General features: G+C 33.4%; 1 protein-coding gene across 1 annotated transcript; it reads left to right on the top strand.

The window, feature by feature from the left end:
• The first annotated feature begins 12,329 nt into the window (after positions 1-12,329).
• Positions 12,330-16,405, top strand: LOC110660423 (ubiquitin-conjugating enzyme E2 2). The gene is made up of 6 exons (XM_021818757.2): positions 12,330-12,647; positions 13,500-13,633; positions 13,739-13,764; positions 14,677-14,766; positions 14,867-14,955; positions 15,994-16,405. Exons 2-6 carry the CDS (start codon positions 13,509-13,511, stop codon positions 16,120-16,122), a joined length of 459 nt encoding a protein of 152 aa, XP_021674449.1. The 5' UTR covers positions 12,330-12,647; positions 13,500-13,508; the 3' UTR covers positions 16,123-16,405.
• Positions 16,406-18,107: the final 1,702 nt, after the last annotated feature.

The raw sequence follows: 18,107 nt of genomic DNA, 5'->3' as shown, positions 1-18,107 counted from the left end.
TTTTACTGTTTCCTTAAACGACAGTAATATTACAAAATCCCTTGTTTTACAAATCAAAACTCACAATTACAAAATGCTTGAAGGATCTATTCCTCTTGCACTGATTTACAAAATCCATTACAAAGCTATGGTTTCTGCTTTTGCCACAAAACATAAGTTTCAAAGTAAAAGAGGAGAAACTTTGCTTTTACAAACTGATCTTACAAAATCTAACACTGTAATCCCTAGATCTATCCAATGGAAGGACATAACCCTACCAGAAGAATGGATTTTAGAAGGTACAGTAGAACCAGAATCTTTAAAAATAGTTGAGCCGAACATTCAACTTAGGCAAATAACCCAGTATGACGATGGAAGAGTCAGCCTTAGCTTTAACAGAAGTCTTAGGTTTTCAGATGATTCCTCAACGTCCAGTACTGTTGACATAGGAAGAGTGTCTAGTATACCTTCTGTCATTAGTTTGCCCCTCACAAAACCAGCTGGAATACAAAATATTCAGCCTAGGTATTCTACCTCAGATTTACCTAGCTCTTCTAGGTTTTCTACTCCAGAAATACCTAGATCCACTTTACAAAACGTAGATTACTCTACAAATGTTCCACATCCAGTTTATACAAATTTACAAAACGAATCTGTTCAGGATGAAACCCAAACAGAGTCAGAACCTACTTCTCCTACCTTTTCAGCCATTACAGAAAATGTAAACCATGAACTTAATGTGCTTGAAAAAGAATTCGAAGTAGACAGACAATATTTGCGTGATGATTTTTATTCTCCTAAAAATCATAAAAAGAAAATATGGTTTTTCAAAAATTTCAATAATCAAAGGGAAGAAATTCAAAAGGAATATTATGACTTTGTACACCAACATAAAGTTCATATTCTTTTCTTTGATTGGTTTGAGATGTATGCTAAAGAGCATAACATTTCATATCCGTTTTCCAAAACTCCAAAAACTTTCAAAAAATCAGATCCAGTTTCAAAACCTTCTCAAATTACAAAACCTAAACAACAGGAGTCAGAAGATAATCAATCTGAGTTCATTGCAGCTCTAAAAGATCTTCTAAAGAAAGCAGAAGAAAACTGTCACAACCAAGCGTAAGAAAAGCTGTCATTAATCTCATATCGTTAGAAACAAAGTTCCTGAATGGGAAATTTCATATGGTAGAAAAATACAGTCTGAACATCCTCCTCTTAGGATAATAAAAATTCCCCATTTGGAACAAACAGTAGAAGCAGCCCCTTACAAAATTCCAAATGAAAGTGATTCTGTGAATATAGAAAACATTGTTCTACATAATAACTTTACAAATGCCCATTTGCATACCATTGGTAAGCAATTACAAAAAATGGAACAAAACCAACAGGCTACAGTTTCCCAAATTGAAACTAAGCCGGATACAAAATTGAAAAACCCAATTTTCAAACCATTCCAAGTTTCCAAAAACAGTCAAAAAGATTTACAAAACAACAATAATTCTGAATTCATCCAGGCTTTGAGAGACATGAAGACTAGGCTAGAAGCTTCAACTTCTACTCCAGTAGCACCTGAAACACCTCAAACTTCCCAAAGGAGTGTCAATATAATTGAGGAAGATTCAGATTCAGATGTCCAAAGCCAAGAAAACTAGCCCATCCAAACTGAAGAAATTCAGTCTTCAAAACCTTTACAAATCAATAGCCTTTATTGGCCGCGGGTAACAACACCCCTCCCAATAACAGCTCCAGACTTAGGCATAGAAAATAGATCTGAAATTCTGACCCAGTCTAAATTCAATGCCTCTACTGTCTATGAATGGAACATAGATGGCATGTCTGAATATAACATCTTGAATTTGCTCCAACAAATGACCATGGCAGCAAATGCTTACAAAACCCAAAGCGAACCCAGACAGAGCTATTCTGAACTCCTCATTGCGGGATTCTCGTGGCTCAAAGGATGGTGGGATTATCATCTCACGAACCTACAAAAATCTGAGATTCTAGAATCCATACAAACTCAAGAAGATGGCATGCCAATTCTTGATGAGTTAGGCCAACCAATCCCAGATGCAGTAGCCACCTTGATAGTAACAATCTCCTTACACTTCGTAGGTGACCCATCTCATCTTAAGGATAAAAATGCCGAACTCCTTTCAAATCTTAGATGCAAAAAACTGAGTGATTTTCAGTATTACAAAAACGCATTCCTTACTAGGGTAATGCTTAGAGAAGATTCTAATCAGCCCTTTTGGAAAGAAAAATTCCTTGCTGGACTTCCGATCCTTTTAGGAGAAAAGGTTAGGAATAAAATTAAGGAAGCATTTGGAAATCGAATCCCATATGATAAATTAACCTATGGTGAACTAGTCAGTCTCACTCAAAAAGAAGGTTTAAAGATTTGTCAGGATTTGAAATTATAAAAACATTTGAAATGGGAAATGAGAAAAACTTGCCAAGAGTTAGGATCTTTCTGCAAACAATTTGAAATAGGAACCAAAAACCCTACTCCAAACTGTGGAGGAAGTTGTAGCAGAAAACCTTACAAAAAATCATCCCAAAAATACAAAAACTCTTCAAAACCAGAAAAAGATTCCTATTACAAAAAACTTCCAAAAAAGACTAGTAAACCTAATCCTCAATCCAAATCAAAGATAAAAAATTTAACTTGCTACAAATGTGGTAACAAAGGCCACACTGCAAATTTTTGCAAATTGAACAAAAAACTTCATGAGTTACAATTACAAGAAGAAGTTATTAATAAGATAACTGCTCTTTTAATTGAAACCGAAAGTGAGTCCAGTAATTCTGAACCCACAGAAAATGAAGAAGGATTACAAATTGATGAATTAATCACAAGTTCAGATTCCGAAACAGAAAATGAACTGTTTACAAAACCAAAATTAAAAATCAATGTTCTTTCAAAAGACCAAAAGTTACTCTTAGAAATCCTTACACTCAACTACAAAAGGAATTTTTAGGAAAACTTTTAAAAACCTTTGAAGAACAACCAATACAAAAACCTTCTATTCTGCCCTCTGTTGCAAAAAACACGTATGACCTTACGGCCATGTTGGGTAGAAAGAAGACTTCAAAACAACCAACTGTTTCAATCCAAAGCCTCCAGGAAGAAATAGAAGCTGTTAAGATTGAGCTTAATGAGCTTAAGGAAAAACAGGCACAGGACTCAGAAACATTTCAAAAATTACTTTCAAAACAAATCAATGAAGAAGTCGAAGAAGAAGATGAAGAAAATACTTTAGAAATTCAAAATCTTGAAAAACCTACGAAAGAATTTCTCTTCATCCTTAATGAGATTTCTTCCAGAAAATATTTGATAAAAATTTCAATAGTTTTTCAAAAGATTTCAAGATCGATACAATTGCTTTATTTGATACAGGTGCAGATATAAATTGTATTAAAGAAGGCATTGTTCCAGAAAAATTCCAAGAAAAAACTACTGAAAATCTTTCAGCTGCAAACAATTCTAAAATCAAAATTAATTACAAAACAGAGGCTTCAGTAGCTAATTCAAATCTTCTTCTACAAACTTCATTTGTTTTAATAAAAGTTATCAGTCATAGTGTCATTTTAGGGACGCCTTTCATCAATTTGATTACTGCCTACAAAATCAACTATGATAGTATTTCTTTTAAAACAAAAAACCAAAATCTTGTTTTTCCTTTTGTCAAAAAACCCAAAACAAAGAATTTGAATATCATAAAGGCTTATTCCATTTTTGATAATCAAATAAATGTTTTGGAACAGGAAACAAGACGACATTTACAAAAAGAAATTTCTTTAAACGAGCTTGTTTTCAAAAATCAATTTTTTGATTACTGCTTATTACAAACTAACCCTTGTGAGTTTTTGCAGATGGCAGAATCATCCAACAATGGTGATTTAGTCCACTTTGGACCAATAGTCCTCTCCAAAACTCCTGCTCAAAAATTCAGAATTAATGTAGCCAGAACTGCATATGTTCCCATGGAAAGGCACCAATGTTTATTAGACAATCTTTGGACTTTAATACAAAACAAAAGGTTGGGAGTAACAGCTCTCAATGCACTTTGTATTGAGTTTGAAGAAGCTAATAATCATGTGGCTGACCTCCTTAGCAGAATTAAATATCATGAGGATCATATCATGGTAGCTCAATCATTCATTGAGTTTTTACAAAACCAGATTTTATACAAATCCATTACATCCAGAATTAGTACATCAGATCCATCCACTTCTAACCAAAATCATCACCTTGAATTACAAAAACAGGAATTTGAAGGCCTAGGATCCCCACTGGATTCTAGTGTAAAATTACCATTGGCCCCACTGGTCAATGTGAAAAATTATCACCACAGTGAAGTCCTCTTTGCTTCACTTGGTGCCAATAGGTCCTTGGAACATTTCCAAACCCGTTATCTTTCGAAGAAATTCAGGCAACAAGTTCTCAACGGTCTTCCTCAAGAGATCCGCGAGCAGATCCTACAAAATATCATCCATTCCAGAATCAAAGAACAGGTGGATGTTTTCCAAAAAGGTCTCAATTTTATAAAAAGCAATCAGTAAGGTCACAATGGATGGTCATGGGAATGGGAGTACTACTCAAAACCCTGTTTTCATTGCACTCAAAAACATCCTAACAGATATCCTCTGTGTTATCCAGACTGTGAACACAGCTTAGATTTCAGCATTCCCCGCTTCAAAACCACTCAGATGTCTAGTACCCGATATCTAGACGCCCGAGAACTATTCAAATGGGGCATGTTAGCTGGAGTCCGAGTTACGAAATCTGATTATGAAATGACAAGGTTTTTGGGAAATAGAGTCCTTCAAGAAGTAAGAAGACTATTATTCTTCCTAAAACCAGTCAACATACAAATTATTTCAACACCTCCAAAAGTATTAGCAAATGGAGAGCTACAACAAGCGATCCATTACTTCTACCTGGATACAAAACAGCCTCCTCTCTATCATCTTCCGGATTGGCCATGCAATCATGAAGACTATTTCGTCCAACTCAACAAATGGCGATCAAAGACAGTTGTTGATAACTGGCGAAAACACCGATATCCAGAATATGCACTAATCCATACTGGTACATACTCTCGGATATTTGTTCATTATGAACATTTGCCAGCTCCAAAACACTTTCATATTGAAACAAGGTATGAAAATTACATGGTTCAGTATGAAAGTCATTACGACTTATCTTCTGTCTCGTCAGATGACGAAACAAGTGACGACGAGGAGACATGGCACAACTTACAAAACATGATGGAAGGATAAAAGAGTGGTCCCAGCTCCACTCCATAAAATATATATATATATATATATATATATATATATATATATATATATATATATATATATATATATATATATATATATATATATATATATATATTTAAGACCGGCAAAAGAAATTTATGGCAGCAAAATTATCCAATTTTCTCTTTATTTTCCTTTATTTTTGTAATCATTTTTACTTTGTTCTCTTTTCCTTTATTTCAAAACCAGACAGGACACTATTCACCTGTCATATCTTGTACTGTTCACATGTGAAGGAGCCAAGAAGCATTGTTCACACGTGAAGGCATCAAGTGACGACACTGTTCAAACTTTCCAAAATTACAAAACTGCCCCTGGACACTTCTATATAAGGGGGCACCTATCCAAGGCAAGAGGAGGCCACTTCAAAGGAACAAAAGCTTACCCAAGCTTCTCCCTCTTCAAGCTTCTCCCTTTCAAGCTTCTTAAGCCAAGAGAATCCGAAGAAGGTCCTGAAGAAGTCTCAATCCGAGGTGAAAAAGGAGCAAGAAGGTTGATTCACTTCCCATCCTACCCTACCTCTACCTCACCTACAAACCTACAAACCCTGTAACTTCCTTGTAGTAGATCTTAGGAAGCTCATGTGTTGAGCAACCTTTGTAAGTCCTACCCGGAATTACATCTCCAAAACCTTTGTACAAATCTTATAAATTTTATAAAGTTTTGAAGTAAGTTTTTCTTCAATTCTTTTCTTACAAAATTACAAATATTTCTTTCTTTAGCATGCATATGGTCGGTTTAACCGCCTGATCCTCGCCAAGAGTTAGGATCTTTCTGCAAACAATTTGAAATAGGAGCCAAAAACCCTACTCCAGACTGTGGAGGAAGTTGTAGCAGAAAGCCTTACAAAAAATCATCCATATATATATATATATATATATATATATATATATATATATATATATATATATATATATATATTGTCACGACCCAACCTATGGGCCGAATCGGCACTAGGACCTGAGCCAGCCTAAAGCCCCCGAAACTCGTAGTAAGCCTAACTATTCCTTAACCCAACTCTAAGGCCCATTGGGCACAATTTCAAGAATTCAGCTGGACAGAGTCCGGCCATAAAGTGGACCTTTCAACAGGGAGTTTTTGACTCACCCGACCTGTAAACACGATATATAATCAATTGGGGAGCTCAACTCACCCTCCACATACTCAATGTCATAAAAATGAATGGGAGCTCAGCTCCCTCATCCAGTCCATCAAACATGCATATAATAATACGTTTATAGGTCCAACATGATAATTATATTATAGACCCAAATCAAATAAATATTTCTAAAACATGCGGAAATTCTAGAAGTTAATAAAATTACACAAACATTTATAAACAACCTGCGAAGGAGAAAAGCAGGTTAACCACAACAAAAATCCTCCTGTAGAATGAAAAATAATGAACAAGAGTGAGCGTTCGACTCAGAGAGTAAAATATCAATTTTAACCATAATCTCTATAACTATCTAAAGCTAATACACCCTGTAGAGTGAAATGCAACATCAGCAACATTTTCACATCATAATAGCAAAAAGGTAATTTGGAGCACTCACACACCCGATAATGTTAAACAATACATATATGGGAGCTGATCCCCTATACAGCTCTCTTATTCCAACCTGTGCCAGCGAAGAACTCAGCTCGGACTTCCACTTGATAAACCAAATCGGGGTCCCAGCGAAGAACTCAAGCCGTGTTTACCCCGAAGGACCGGGTCCCAGCGAAGATCTCAAGCCGTGTCTACCCGTCCTATCCATAGCCAACACCACATCACACGCACGCCAACGCACGCACACTGCTCTAAATTACCACAACAACATCCATGGCACTTTAATAGTTGTGAATGCAACATAAAACGTGCCTAGAGTTTAACTACATAGATATATACATATAAGTGATGCATGGGCATGCTTGAACATATAATAATATCGAAATTACAATTAAAATTAATATTTTACTCACAGACTCAACCGAAGTTACTGTGGCGGCTGGGCGGAGGAGGAAGGCTGTCTCGGCTCACCTGACAATTTTATTACAATCATTTAATAAATTTGACTCAATACAAACTAAGAAAAAGATCAAAGATGTCCTAAGTCGTGCCAAAAATCCGACAGAGTCTCCCATATACCTATGACCTACCCAACCTGCAAAAAGGCTTAAAACACACTTCTATATCCACAAACCATATATCCACATCTCAATCACATCACACAGCCCCTCTTGGGCCCATCCAAACAGTCATCAATCACATAATATAAAATTACAGTTTAGTCCTCATAATTTAACCCTCTTGCAAAAACTACGCAAATGAGTTCTAAAAATTCTAAAACTTTGCCCCGTGGTCTTTAGAAACATTACTAAGCTATTGCAAAAAGAATCATAATTTTCTGAGCTATCATGAATATTTTATGGATTTTTAATTCCATTTAAGTACTAGAAAAATTACGAAAAAGCAAGGTTCAGGTTTACCTATGCCGATTCCAATCTTGGGAACGCGCTCGAGGCGTCTGACAAAGGTGGGGTAGCTAAAATCTCGATCCAATTCCAAGACTTTTTCGATAGCCGGTCTGTCTGGCCGGAAATTCACAAACCCAGGCAACTGTCGAATTTCTGCGAATTGAAAGTACCTACACGAAGCCCACAACACGGGGGTTAGTATAAAATTTTTACGGAATTTTCGAAGCTCATTTAATGCTCGGAAAAACACTGCAAAGTTCCATGGGACCCACTGAAAAACGATGTTGAAAAATTTTGAAATTTATATTGCCGCGAAGCTCTCGATGAGTGGAGCGCTTTGGTACCCTCGGTTTTCTCGTGGGGTTCACGGTTTGCGAGAAATCTAGCCCAAAAGTCGAAATGGGCTAAAATTTTCCGGACAAAAATTGGACAAACCACTTGATGGATTTTGGTGTTCTTGGTGTCTATGGAAAGCTCTCGAGGTGTAGATGGTGTTTGACACAAGACCCGACCCAATTGGTAGCAGGATCGACCGGATTTCGGCCGGGAAGCCGAAACGGCGCGCACACATCGGGTGGTCTTTGCGCGTCCTTTCCGGCCACTTGGAAGGTCGGCCGGCGGTGGGGAGGCGTCGGGGCGGTGCGCCGGCGAGGTGGAGAGGCTGGGGAGGCGGCGGGGCGGCCTGGGGGTGAGGGAAGAGAGAGAAAATGAGAAGGGAAAGAGGAGAGGTCGGGCGCGCGAGGGAGAAGAAGGAAGAAAAAGAAAAGGGCCAGTCCGATTCGATCGGTCTGATTCGGTCCTATTCGATTTGGCCGGTCCGATTTAAGATACAAAATTTTAAATTTTTACTCTGCCTTGGGACCGAAAACGATACCCAAAAATTCCGAAAAAATTCTAGAAAACTTAAAAAAATTCGTAAACTCTAAATATATTTTTAGTTTTGTCACATGGTCTTTAAATTAATTTTTAAAAATATCAAAGTTTTATATTTTTGAGAAATCAAACCCGATTTTGAAAATCTAAAAAATTTCAAATAATTTTCTAAAATTTAAATAAAATAAAAATATTAATATTACTCACAAAATAATACATTTAAAATTTGGGGTGTTACATATATATATATATATATATATATATATATATATATATATATATATATATATATATATATATATATATATATAAAATAGGTTTAGCTTTAAATTTTTTATTATTATCTTTATCTTGCTTTCCATATTCATCCTAATCTTAATTTGTAGGATTATTTTTAATCACTATTTCTATAAAAGAAATTCTTAAATGATCACTTAGGAGCGAGACAAATTCAAATCTCACCCATGATAATTTTTTATTTTAAATATTATATTAAAATAATAATTTAATAATATTAATTAAAATTTTGCCTTAATCTAATAAGTAAAAGGAGATTGAAATTTGAATTAAAATTTCATTTAATTTCCTTTAATATTTGAGATCATATTAATTACAAGAATTTAATAATCAATTAAAGTATAAAAAAATTTAAAAAATATATAATAAATAATAGAAAAATATTGTTCTAAATTTTTTTATATTTAAATGTGAAATTAAAATTATACATGTGTGGGGTGGGAGGACGTATACGTACACATATTACATGACTAATATAATTTTTAAATATTTTTCTTATTTAAATCATTTTATTTTAAATTTAATATATAAATTTATATATTTATTAGATAAATCATTTCATATATTTTATATTTTAATTCAAAATGAATTTAAGTAAAAATTTCTCTTTCCATTGACCATAAAGATGGGTTTTGTATATATATTTTTTTTAATTTTGATAACATTGTTTTGTGTATATTTACTTTATCCTGTGTTGATGAATAGCGTGGACAAAGACAAATACGTGGAGCTTGGGACCTAAGGATAAGAAGGAATATATCTCCACAGGTCCCCCATGCATATATCCTATCATTTATTACGTCACATTCCTCCATTAAACATAACAATTAATTAAAGAATTTTTTTTTTTTAAATTGTAGTAAGCCCTGCCCGCATATCTATATTCATGTGCTCAATTTTTTTATAATTATTTTTTATTAAAATTAAAATTTAATAATTTTAAAATTAATTTTAATAATATATTTAATCATTAAAAAAATATTATTGAAATGAATACTCACAAATTTTAAAAAAATTATTAATTTTATGTAAATCGTAAATTGAATGTAAAAAGATATCCTCATAAATAAAAAAAAAAATAAATAATTATATATTTTAATTATTATTTAATATATTTTTATTTAGTCATAATTAAAATTTAAATTTACTATCTTATAATTTTAAATTTGATTTTAATATTAATAAATTAAAATTCATTTGTGGACTTCTAAAAATCTATAATAAAGTGTGTGATGAAATTTTTGTTAAACAATCAATGCAGTGATAATTAGTGCGTATCAATTCATATAATGTTAAATATATCATATCAATATGACAATATTCATACTTCTTTATATTTATGTTATATATAAAATATTAATTACAATCCCGTCTTTCACTACTGGATGTGTAATTAAAATTATTAATTAAATTTCACTTATTCTATTTACGGAAGCTTAATTAATTAATAATTTAAATACAATACACACAGCGAATTTCTCTGATCGTTGATATTTATATTTTTTTACTATTTAACATGAACTCAAATCATAATAATTATTATTTTCTAATTAATGCGTGCCAGGTCATAATTAAAAAATGATTTTTTTTCAGATATTTGTAAATTAATAGTTAAAAGATTCTTTCAGCCTTTTATATTAAGAAGAGTTACAGAAGTAGATGATATAAAATAAGAAGCTGATTAAGGAAGGGGGGGAGAGGGGGAAATGAAATGATAATGGCTAGATAAAAAGGACAACAAGAGAGAAGAAGACGAAGAGACGAGAGAGAGAGAAATATGAAAAAGGAGAAAAATCGTGAGAATAAAATTTTTATAAAAAAATAAAAAGGTGAAAAATAAAGAAAAACGAGAAAAAGATAAGTGGTAATTGGAAAATGGATTACTAGATGTTATATAAACCTCCTTATATATTAAACAAAATGTAAGTAATTTTATTATAATAAATTAAAAATGAGGATTGAAATAAAATAAAAATTTTTTAAAGTAAAATAAAATAAATTTTAAAAATTATTCAACTAATTTAAATTCATACTCCACCCTCTCAATTTTCTGCTTAGATTTAAAAATAAATAAATAAATAAATATGGTGAATAATAATTTCTCTCAAAATTAATAATTTGAGCTACATATACCATAGTATAATTATATAGAGTAAAATTCAGTAAATGAAATAGTTAATAGTAAAAAAAAATTAAATTTACTAATTTTTTTTATTAAATTTTGAAGTTTGTATTTGTTAATTAAATTCTAACGTTTGATTGATGTCTCAAGTTAATAGATCATAAATTATTAATATATTTAATGAGAATTTTACATAAAATATACTGAAAAAATTATATTAGAAATCTAAATTAATCCTAAATTACCCCCAATTTCTCCACCATGAGAAATCTCTAAGGGATCCCTAAATTAACTTTTCTTCCGCTTTCTAATACTTCTCCTGCTACCACTGTAAATGAAGTCCCTCGAGAAGATGCTTGTTCTACTTACAGGAAACCTGTGTTTACTTTGCTTTTCTTGTCATCCTTCAATTTCAACAGACTGCAATAAATGCTCTGTACCTTAAACTGCAGCCATCAAATATGTTCAAATCCTTTCTGTGCTTTTTTTTTTTTTTTTTTTTTTTTTTGTGTAGACATTGTCTGTGTCTTGTGATGCTATTGAAATGTTTCCATCTGAAGATGAGGGGCTCCCTTTAATATCTTTTATCAATTTATCATTAACATCAACTAGTTGCACAACAGCTTCCCCAAATTCTTGTAACTGTCTTTTCGCTCTTTCAAATTCAACGTCATTGGCTTTCTTGCTCTTCTTCTTCATCTCCAATTCCTTCTTCAAATATGCCATAGTTGTTTGAAGAGACCTTAATTTATGGGCATCAGAAGCAAATCGCTCCAATATATTTCTTCCGTTCCCTTCTTGATTTGGCTCTTTATTAATGCTTGTAGAAACTTCCAGTTTATCAATGCCCACTTCCCTCTGGACTTGTAATTGTAAAGAGGGATTCCGACTCTTCTGTTTGGCATCTTTAGACTGATGATGTGCATTGACAATCTCTAACTGTGCAACTACCTGCTTTTGTGTGACATTAGCCACTGGATCAAGGTTAGAGTCTTGCTCAGCAGATTCCCATAGAGTGAGAATCAATTATGAAAGAAAAAACGTTTACTTAAGAATTTCTTATATTGAAGAAGTTCGAGTTAATTTACAGTTAATTTGTGATTTTTGTTATAACTTTTTTTAGTGATAATTTAGCAGTGGACTTTCGTTAAGTATATTGACTAATTGACCATCGAATTAATTTAAAATATAATTAAATATAAAAATTTAATCGATAATTATATAAATTTAAGAATTTAATTGAAAAATTGATAAATTTGAGAAATTGAATACAGCGGATAAAGGGATGTGGGGGCGACGCACCGAGATGAGGCTTACCAGCGCAATAAGCCGCCCCACCCACATCCCAATAACAAAAACTGACTCCCATTTCCCATCTTTCTTCCTCCCCTCTCCATTTTCTTTTTATAATAAAATCCCTTTCTCTTTCTAGAATGGAAGATTCTTTCTCTCTCTAGATTCTATTTTCTCTTCTTTGTTCCCCTCCACTCCTACTCTCGATTTTGATCGATTCTCATACTTATAATTGAATCATACCTCAATTCAAAACCCTAGCTGCACTTGCTTTCGTTGCAGCAAATTTTTACAGGTTTGTGATGTTTCCACCTCAATTATTTTGATTTGCTTTCTCCTATCTGATTTTCATGTGTTGTCTAGATCTGCCTACAAATTACAAGGATCTATGTTATCTCTTTGCTTCAGCTGAAAAGCGTAAACCCTAGCTTTTTCTGGATTGTTTGGTTGCTTGGGATTCCGTGGCCTGAATTGCGTAACCGGGAATCCAGGCCATAAACTGGTTGTTTGCTGCGTTTAATTATGCATGTGCTTTGTGGAAATAGAACTCTGATATTTTTTTTTCAACTTAATTGGAAGTCTCTCTGTCCTTTTGGATTTTAAGGTCTATTTTGTGTTTATGGTTGATTGATTTTTAAAATGTATGCATATGCCAAGTAGGCATGGAACAAGTAAATTCTGTTTTATCTTTGCTGTTTAATGTTTAAATTTGGAACAAACAAATCCCAATTGGCAATTACGAGATCGATTTGAAGAAGTGCGTGTGCTAATTGATATGAAATTCAGAAAGCGTTATTCAATGCATGGTAATTGAAAATTTTCATTAGCTGGTTCTAGTTATACAGGGGATTGGACACGCACTCTCTAAATACTAGGTCTGCCTGCCTTGGCGATTCCTAAAGCACTGCTTGTTCCTATCTTTTTTGAGAATCACTCCAGGCTCCCCAGCTATAGAGTACAAGTAGGGTATAATTTTTTGTTGGTCTTCAGGCAGAGATGTGCCTTGAGATGGTCATCTCTTATTATTGTTTTTGGTATATTCAGCGATAGTTCAAGAGTAATATCAACTTAATTGGATTTTTTGACTTATGTATCTCAAATAATTTACTAATATGACTGCAAATGCTCAATGGATTGGGCTTTGTAGGTGGTGGCAATGTCAACTCCTGCGAGAAAGAGATTGATGAGAGATTTTAAGAGGTTGCAACAAGATCCACCTGCAGGGATAAGTGGAGCACCCCAAGACAACAACATAATGCTTTGGAATGCTGTGATTTTTGGGTAAGTTTTTTTTTTCTTTTTACTTTTTTTTTTCATTTCTTTTATAACTACTTGTTACCAATTTAAAATACTTATTATCTATTCTTCCTCTTGTTTGGATTGCAGCCCTGATGACACTCCTTGGGATGGAGGTGAGTAATCCTTGCTCTAAAGCTTGTGCTTGAAGAAGGGACATACCAAAAGGGTGAACTCGTGACCATGCAGCATGCTTGTCGTTCTTTTTTTTTTTTTTTCACTTGGACTTTTTTTTATTCCCTTTGAATCTTAGGTTGTGTTTTAAGTGTAATTTGGACTGTATTGCTGCTCCTTTTTGTTGGATTTCACATGTCTGATTTTTTTTTCATTGCTGGGCAGCTTGGGATTTTAAAGATTGGTCTCTTTAACTTGGTTAGTATTGTTGCAATGAAACTCTTTTTGCAACGTAGAATGCAAACTGAGGCTTCAGAGTATCTGCTAGTGTTGCATTGCATGTGTATCTGGTGTTATGTGCATGCACACTTTTGAATGCAAGTCTTGCCTCCCAGATTTTACTAGTTTGATTTGGATAATAAAGATAAGGTTTCCTTTTATGACTTTAACTTATATCGAAGGATTTTTTTTTTTTTTTTGATAAATAATTAAATAAAATGCTTGACTCAAACTTATTTGACCTTTGCAAGTTATTCTCGCTATAACTTTTCAAATTTATTTTCATTTCGGGGGTGAAGTTGAGCAATTGTTTGCCTTCATTTTGTCCAGTTTGAGTTGCCTGCTGCTTTGTGAGTGCAATATGTTTTATCTTATTATTAACAAATTATCTTGTTAAAGGCAAACTGATCCTTAAGTTGTGTGCTTGTGTGGTATCCTCAGTGCAATTGAAATTAAAAGGTAGTTTCTGCAGTGGAAAATTTCTTTCTTTCTTTCTTTCTTTTTTTTTTTTTTTTACATTTTTTCCAAGTCTGTCTGTTGGGTGTCAGGTGTGTTTATGGGAATCTTTTAACTGTATATATCTTTTATGACCATTACAATGCACTCAAAAGAAAAGTTTATTTTGAGTTCTTCAGGCACATTCAAGTTGACTTTACAGTTTACTGAGGATTATCCAAACAAACCGCCAACAGTGAGATTTGTTTCTCGAATGTTCCATCCAAATAGTAAGTCAGAGTGGGAACTATCCTATTCAATGTTCACATTACAATTGATCATTACTCTTGATATTATTTCTGATGAGTTTTGCGGTTTGAATATCATCAGTTTACGCAGATGGAAGTATCTGTTTGGATATTCTACAAAATCAGTGGAGTCCCATATATGATGTGGCTGCTATACTTACATCTATACAGGTACAGGCAAATGCGTTATTCCTATCAATTGACACAAGGATTGTTTGTGACTAAGACTTGCAATTTGAGCAATAATGCCTGCTTGTATCACTAATTCTTCACAAATCACACCTGAGCACAAACCAGAGAGAAGTGATGGGTCTTGTAATGAATAGGTTCCCTAAAATAATTGATGGTGCCTGCATTTTTTTTACTATGACATTTAGTGCCCTGCTGCATTTATAGGGGTGGTTTATTGCACATTTGCACTGTATTCTATATGTCTGGTTCTTCTCACATGTTCAAGCTAAACTTGAATGAATCTATAATCAACTTCCTAATGAAATTTTAGGAATCTTATCATGTTCTAGCAAGATTGTTGAAATTATGAGACAGAATTTGGTTATCATTGTGTATGAATTAGTCATTCCCAGCCTCAGGTCCTAGCCATATGTAGCATGTGTTGTGTACCTTCACAGATTTTCTAAGATTACTTTCGGTTGTTTATTAAAGAGAAAAGGAATAAAAAGGATTATCTAACCTTTAAGTTTTGGTCTAAGAGTCATTAGAAATCAAAAAAGTCCACATGATAAATTTAGTGGAGGATGCAGTCTTGTGTGCCTGAGAAGACCATAATCTTTGTAAAGTAATGGAAGCACAAGAATCAAACCTAATTTCAGTATTGTAAGAAGGGTAAAATAAGGTGTCCAACTTTTTTGTTGCATCACTATACTTTTGGGAGGTTTGGGGATTTGAATGAATTGACAATGTGTGGGATCAACTTCTTGACCTTTGACCTTTATGATCATAGAAAATCTGTGATGTCCCTAGACCTCTACGATCCACCTATTTTCCTGCCATCATATTATGTCTTTAACCTTAATTAAATGTTCAACTGGTAAGAAATTATTTCTAATTATGTCACACATGAATGTCGCTTCCTTTTTTAAGGGAGAGCTGTTGAGATACTTGCCACCAAATATAATATAGCATTTTATAATTTCTTTGTTTCACTGGACAATCTACATGATGACTGAGGCTATATGTGTGATTGTGCAGTCCTTGCTCTGTGACCCCAACCCCAATTCTCCTGCAAATTCAGAAGCAGCTCGGATGTTTAGTGAAAACAAGCGTGAGTACAATCGGAGAGTTAGGGAAATTGTGGAGCAGAGCTGGACGGCAGACTAATCTTGGTGCTAAGGCAGGCTAGTCCAAGTCTGAAGTTTGGAGGCATGTGATAAATAGCATGTCCGTTAAGAATCATCCTGTGATATTATCAACTTTTATCCTGTACCCTTGGCTGCCCTCCCAATTATTGAATTTTAGGTTTACTTTGTCTTTGCTTTAATGCTGACCTTTCCCATTGTCTTTAGGCTTCATGTAAAATAGAAATTTGTGTATCATTTTGCATTGAATTGTTATGAAATCTTGGTGCTTCAATATAAAAATTTGTAGACTGGTTTGATTGCAACTGGTAGAAGATTGCATTAATTATCTTGTAGAACGAGAGAAATGATGTTTGGCAAGCAATTGACTTTTTGGCATTTGTGGATTGCATTAATGAGTCCATTTCATGATAAATTTGAAAACTTCTAGTTTGGCTGAAATTAAAATTCAGATATATATATTTTTAGTTCAGTGATTCACTTAGTTAATGGAGAGTTCTTGTTGTCTGTAAAGGCTTGCTAAATTGCCAATTAAGTGAGTAATATAAAGTGGTGGGTAAACGTTTTAAGATAAAAGTTCTGCTTGTCTGTGTGTCCATTTTGCAAGTAGTGTCTTGTATATTTTAGGAACTTCGACGATTCTGTAGTTCACCAAAAAGAATTCTGCACCAAAAAGAATTCTGCAACAATCAGAATTCTTTTTGGTGAAACCATTATTAAAATTATTTCGTTGGAATTATAACACTTGGAAAAACCTGTGATATTATCAACTTTTATCATGTACCCTTGGTTGTCCTCCCAATTATTGAATCTTAGGTTTACTTTGTCTTTGCTTTAATGCTAACTTTTCCCCATTGTCTTTAGGCTTCATGTAAAATAGAAATTTGTGTATCATTTTGCATTGAATTGTTATGGAATCTTGGTGCTTCAATATAAAAATTTGTAGACTGGTTTGATTGCAACTGGTGGAAGATCGCATTAATTATCTTATAGAATGAGAGAAATGATGCTTGGCAAGCAATTGACTTTTCGGCATTTGTGGACTCCATTAATGAGTCCATTTAATGATAAATTTGAAAACTTTTGGTTTGACTGAAATTAAAATTCAGGTATATATATTTTTAGTTCAGTGATTCACTTAGTTAATTGAGAGTTTTTGTTGCCTGTAAAGGCTTGCTAAATTGCCAATTAAGTGAGTAATATAAAGTGGTGGGTAAACGTTTTAAGATAAAAGTTTTGCTTGTCTGTGTGTCCATTTTTCAAGTAGTGCCTTGCATATTTTAGGAACTTCGACGACTTTGCAGTTCGCCAAAAAGAATTCTGCAACAATCAGAATTCTTTTTGGTGAAACCATTATTAAATTTATTTTGTTTAAATTATAACACTTGGAAAAACCTGTGATATTATCAACTTTTATCCTGTACCTTTGGCTGCCCTCCCAATTATTGAATCTTAGATTTACTTTGTCTTTGCTTTAATGCTGACTTTTCCCCATTGTCTTTAGGCTTCATGTAAAATAGAAATTTGTGTATCATTCTGCATTGAATTGTTATGGAATCTTGGTACTTCAATATAAAAATTTGTAGACTGGTTTGATTGTAACTGGTGGAAGATTGCATTAATTATCTTGTAGAAGGAGAGAAATGATGCTTGATAAGCAATTGAGTTTTTGGCATTTGTGGACTCCATTAATGAGTCCATTTCATGATAAATTTGAAAACTTCTGGTTTGGCTGAAATTAAAATTTAGGTATATATATTTTTAGCTCAGTGATTCACTTAGTTAATGGAGAGTTCTTGTTGCCTGTAAAGGCTTGCTAAATTGCCAATTAAGTGAGTAATATAAAGTGGCGGGTAAACGTTTTAAGATAAAAGTTCTGCTTGTCTGTGTGTCCATTTTGCAAATAGTGTCTTGCATATTTTAGGAACTTTGACGACTCTGCTATTCACCAAAAAGAATTCTGCAACAATCAGAATTCTTTTTGGTGAAACCATTATTAAATTTATT

This window comes from Hevea brasiliensis, chromosome 13, assembly GCF_030052815.1.
Source record: "Hevea brasiliensis isolate MT/VB/25A 57/8 chromosome 13, ASM3005281v1, whole genome shotgun sequence".
Classification (NCBI taxonomy): Eukaryota; Viridiplantae; Streptophyta; class Magnoliopsida; order Malpighiales; family Euphorbiaceae; genus Hevea; species Hevea brasiliensis.
This window is presented reverse-complemented; position numbering and strand designations above follow the sequence as displayed.